Source organism: Phragmites australis, chromosome 22, assembly GCF_958298935.1.
Source record: "Phragmites australis chromosome 22, lpPhrAust1.1, whole genome shotgun sequence".
Taxonomy (NCBI): domain Eukaryota; kingdom Viridiplantae; phylum Streptophyta; class Magnoliopsida; order Poales; family Poaceae; genus Phragmites; species Phragmites australis.
The window spans coordinates 18,943,062-18,948,716 of NC_084942.1; the positions used below are offsets into that span (position 1 = coordinate 18,943,062).

Below are 5,655 nucleotides of genomic sequence, written 5' to 3' on the forward strand. Positions count from 1 at the left end.
GATTCTATTTTTGGATCTAAATGTCGCAGAGGGTTCTGAAGGAAGAAAAGGACTACAATGCAAGAGGCAGAGATCCATAGTCGGGCCTGAAACTGCACGGAGAATGGCGAGTGCTCGTCGAAGTGGTTAAAGCAGGCGCGCACCGTCGCCATCAACCTCTGTCCTCGGGTCCGTCCAATCCCGCCGCCCCGCTCACGGCCGGATGCCTCGCCTTCACCGGCAATGCGATATCAAGCATGGCCTTCCTAGTTCGTAGTCACTAGCATCACCAACATAAAGCGACACGCCGATACAAACTGCAAAAGCACTAACACCCACACAAGTGGCCTCCACGGCTCCACTTCTTCTAGCAAAATGGAACACCATATCATTAGACACATTCATCATCACATTCTCATATGCTCAACAAATGATATGACATGTTGGGTAGCAGCAGGAGGCAGAGCTCCACAGAATATTACAATTCATAAACAAATCCAACTCCGACCAACTGCCCCCCGCAAAAACAACTCCAAAGACCTATAACTGTGTTTTTTCACCAGCCCAGCTTCAGAAACCGAAATGGAGCAGCATGTAGATAACCAAAAAAATAAAAGCACAAACGCCTGCTGCTCCGATGACCTGGAAATAAACTGATGCACGCGGGGTACTTGTACAAAGGCGTGCTGCACCGGACAGAAGTTTTGCCCAAAAATAACTCTTACAAAACAGACCAAGAATGAAATGCAAGACAATGCAAGTGAAGAAAGAAAATGCTAGGAAATAAACAAGCTACCAGAGCTGGGGAGGGGTATGTCTGACATAATGGACGACCACCCAGCACAATACAAAATATTCTTGTGACAATGCATCTGAGCCCGCTCCTGCTTACTAGAGTAGTAAGCAATTGGGCCTTGTCCCAAGTGACCATCCGACCAAAGTTTGATGCATGTGATGAATGCAGGGGAAAATGATAGCCACAGACCATAGGCGTGCCATGCCGAGGAAATGTCAGCATGTCAGGCAACAATAGAAGCTCATCTCACCTCCAATAAGAAATGAAGGTTGCAGATGCCTTTAGCAAAAGTTAGCAGGCGGCTGACTTAACCCTCTTTTTCGCGTAAGTGAAAAAGACAGGTTGACACATGTACTGATGCATGAGTTAGTGAGGACCTTCGACTCTGCTGCAAGGATGTTGGACTTCTCCAAAGAGCAGGTCTGGACATGATGCAATCGAAGACCCAGACATGACATGTGGATGGATGCAAGTGCAGACTCGAGACCAACGTGACATCAACCCGAAACTACACGGCTGATTGCGATCGTAGCCCAATCAGCGGATTCTTTGACCAAAGGATCATCAGATGCCAAGCATTCCTCTAAAAACTGCTTGCTTGAGGTAGATTGATTGATCAAAGGACCAGCATGGACGCCCAATGTGTCTGCCAGATCTCCCAAGACACCTATTGCAGTCTTCATCACAGTATCATCCCTGCAAAGAAGATATAATATCATAATGAATTAGGGCACCAAACTAATAACTCACATAAATTAGACAAGGTAGGAAATCAGAACGTGGGGTTTTGACTTACATATCCTTTCCATTGTACAGAGCGTCAAGGAATTGAAGAATATGCGGAGCATACGGCATCAGTAGTTGTGTCTTAGGTGAGCTCTTAAATCCTTGAAGAATACCAGAGTAGGCTTCCAAGATTCCATTCCTTAGCTGATTTGTGTAGTCGATCATTTCATCATCAGCTGCAGTGGCATGTGCTGACAGATCAGCTGCACTTTGCAGCATAGGCATGGCATAGATCAAATACTTCTCAAAGTTCTCCCCAATCGCCAGTGCAATATCACCAAAGCATGAAAATATAGGTGGTTTTACAGATCTGTGCAACTGGTTACTGGATAGGTCCTTCAGGAGCTGGGTCATGATGCCATCACACAAGGGCAAAATTTTGTCTTCCAGTGCCCTGCACAAGTCACCCACAACGCCCACGGTAATGGCACAGACCTGATACTCCTCAAAGTTCTGAAGTCCCATCTCCAAATATTGATAAAATTGTGCCATGTACTTTGCAAAGTTTGGACCAGTTGCATATGCCAATGCACCAATAGCAAGCATAGCCTCCTCATGCACTGTGGCATTTCGACAAGCGAAAACTCTCAAAAACAGATCCATCATCTGATCTGCATACTGCAAGAAAGAGTACTTTGTCGACTCCATTCCTCCCAACTTTTGGATAATGACCTGCAAGCAACCACAAAGAAGGCCCTGCAGTTCGCTCCTCTTCTCCCTCTCATCAGTTGACAGTTTCTCGGCTTCAAGTGTCTGATGAAGTTCCATCATGATCACAGGTACTAACTGCATAACAATAGGGGCTGTCGCCTCAGTGGAGCACCTGACAACTTCATTTAGAGTCTCATAAGCTGCTGTACGCAGCCTGGATTCTCCAGCATCCTCCCTGTGAGTAACCATAAGAAGGTTCTGAACAATATCTTGAAAGAAAGGGGATAATGGCGACGCAGAGCCAGCATCAACATAACCTTGAGCAAGGAAATAGAGTGCACCACATGCCTTTTCAGCCACATTTGGGACATCCTTCATGCTGTGAAGCAGCACAGTAAGTATTTGCTGACAGTTCTCGGCCGTAATGATAGGAGGAGTTTCGAGTGCTGAACCATGAAGAAACTCAAAGATTCTTCCAAGGGTCCAAGCAGTTGTGTCCTTTACATGGTTACTTGGATCCTTCATCAACGCGGTCAGCATAAAGTTTAACGCAACATTAACAAGAGGAGCCAATTTATCAGCTGATGGACCCTCCAAAATAGAGCCAAAAGCATATGTTGCAGCCTCTCTTTGCCTCCAATCAGACTTAGTTATGTTTTCCTCCACAAAAGGCATCACAAGAGGAACAATATCATCCCCAACAGTCCTTGCAACCAGGCCCAAACAAGTTCCCCCAGCCATTGCAAGATTCCAGGCACCTTCATCCAAGTCTTGGTCTTCCTCCTGCTTAAGGAGAGTCTCCAACAACATCGGCACTAAGGCAGGAAGAGCCTGCTTGATAAAGTAGTAGCAAGGAACATCGGAATCAGCTGTGAATTCACTACTGTACTGATCCAGAACGTCAATTTCCTCATCACATATAGAACTCCAGAATTCAATAGCCTGAAGTGCAACTGACTCCTCATCTCCCCTCACAGCCTTTGCGGTGATATTAAATATGTCCTGCATGTATGTGGCCAGCTTATCATAATAAGTAGACGAGATAGCCACCAGACACTCAAAGGCGGCCTGCCTTATCTTCACCTCCGGAGACTGTGTTGCTTCACAAACAACTCTCATGATATAGTCACGCTCCATGTCATTTGAGAAGTTAACCTGAGCAAAGCCCAATGCATTATGCAATGCCTGTGTAGCTGCAAGCCTCACGTCAGAGTTGCCCTCAGTAGCATTCATACCCTGAACAACAGCTGTAAGTATTTTATTGACTTGGTCTTGGTCAACAGCTTCTGGAGAAACTTCCTCACATAAATAGCCAAGTGTCTCTAGTGTTGCCTGCTTGACGTTTGGCTGGACCTGATGTATGTTTGAGAGCAACGATCCTATAAGCTCAGGCCATTGCTTCTGAGGAATCTCAATACCAGCAACCTTCGCAATAACTTGAGATGCAGTAGATCTGGCACTTGCAACAGGAGATGAGAGAGTTTGCAGCAACAATCCTTTAATTTGTGCCTTGGCACCAGCATCCAATGCCAGCCATCTCTGGAAAAGCTCATTCTTCCTGTGCTGCTCCTTTGCATCCAGCGCATTCTTGAGAATCAACCCAGCTAACCTGCGACTCTCCTCAGGTTTCTCTTCATTGGCCAACTCACTTGACAGGGAAAGCAAGAATCCTGGGAGGTTTTGCTCCTGGAACTGCTTGAGGTTTTCTTCAGCATGCTTCCTAATCGCACCATCGGCAGATTGCGCACTCAAGAGAATTTGAGTGACGTCGAGTGACATATTGACTCTGTGAAGACCGACATTCGGGGGAATCAGATATGTATGCATGGATTCATAACATGAAAATCCATATGCATCATCACAGGAAAATAACTCCTCTCCAATGTAAATTGGACCATACAGAGTAAGTGCTCCATATAGTAAAGCCAAACAAGACACACTAAATTCCTCTACAATGTGAAGCTAGACAAGATATGCAGATGGATAGAGTTATTATTACTAGATATATTCATTCTAACAGTCACAAAAAAGAACAAAAAGCAAGGAGAAATAAACTATATCAAGACAGCAGCATGACATACTCTTAATCTTAGGCTAATTAAAAAACAAGATGTCATAGGAACAAGAATGATCCAATACAACTTAGATATATCAGTAGACATTATGGTCCACAAGATCATGTATAAACTAGCAGCATAAGAAGTTAAGAACATAATACGCTTAAGCATGAACCATATTCACCTCGCCCAGCATACAAGAACTGACACTCAGATTGCTAAACAGTGTTAACTTCCTAGCCTCCAATCTAACAGTAAACACTAAAAATCAATGAAGCTAGAGTGCTCGAGTAAGCAAGTAAGCACATACACAAATAATCGGTTGCAGTAAAACTAGCCCACTACAGATTTGCATTAGAAATACAGCGTGCCTGAAACTACCATAACTAAAACCCCACTAGAAGAAGGAAGACATGATCGGTTCCCTGTGAAATTTTAGTAGTAAACTTCGAGTTTCACTAACAAAAGTAATACCAGCGTGAATGAACGAAAGTACAAGCTAAACCATACACAGCTCACAGATCGACAACGTAACGGTAGAAACAACACGTGACAGTTCCATGAGTTAACTATACTTCAATCAATCAACTACACAGAAAGGTAAAGCGTGTGCATCAGATTTATCGAAGTCCAACACAACCCTCATCATCAACATCACGACCACACCACATCACCCACTACCCACCCACGAATCTAACTTCCCACACGGAGAAATCGCCGAATCCTCCAACTCTAAACCCATAAACCAACTCAGATCTAGCAACACAAGCCCGAACAGATCGCGCACAGCCCAGATACGAGCAAGCGATCGGCAGTCAACGAATCCACGGATCGAGACAACACACAGAGAATAGCGAATCAAGAAGAAGGATCGGACCGGAGATCCGGGACGGATCGAGACCGGTCCTCAGATCCGACTACGGAGTCTAGGGTTTTGGCCTCACACTTACGTCGGTGGATGCACGGAGGCGCCGCGCTGTACGGCAGGACCGGACGGGCGAGCTTCGGCTTCCTCGAGGTCCGGCGCGCGTGCGGCCGCGAACCCGATCGGCGAGGCGGCGCGCGGCGAGGATGGGAGGGTGGAGGCGGCGGCGGCGGCGGGGAGAGAGAGCGAGAGGGGAGGGTGAGGAAATCAAATAATGCAAGGAAAAGAAAAGAAGGGCATCTTTGGGAGGGTGCTGGGACGTGGGAGCGAGTTGGGCGAGGGGTGTGGCCAATTCCCTACCGTCCGATCTGTAGTCGACGGTCGTGATGGGAGACGAGGGTTTTTGACTGGGTGGGCGATTTTTTTTATTATTACCTCTGGTTTCCTTTACTTGTTATCATCTTTTTTATTATAGTAATTTTGATATTATATTTTCTAGAAAAGTTTATAGATATCTAAAA

General features: G+C 45.7%; 1 protein-coding gene across 1 annotated transcript; it reads right to left on the minus strand.

Moving 5' to 3' along the window:
* Positions 1-370: 370 nt before the first annotated feature.
* LOC133904361 (importin subunit beta-1-like) lies at positions 371-5,419 on the minus strand. The gene is made up of 3 exons (XM_062345829.1): positions 5,220-5,419; positions 1,572-3,998; positions 371-1,471 (listed from the first exon to the last, which is right to left on the minus strand). The coding sequence occupies exons 2-3, from the start codon at positions 3,989-3,991 to the stop codon at positions 1,273-1,275; spliced, it is 2,619 nt and encodes an 872-aa protein (XP_062201813.1). The 5' UTR covers positions 3,992-3,998; positions 5,220-5,419; the 3' UTR covers positions 371-1,272.
* Positions 5,420-5,655: the final 236 nt, after the last annotated feature.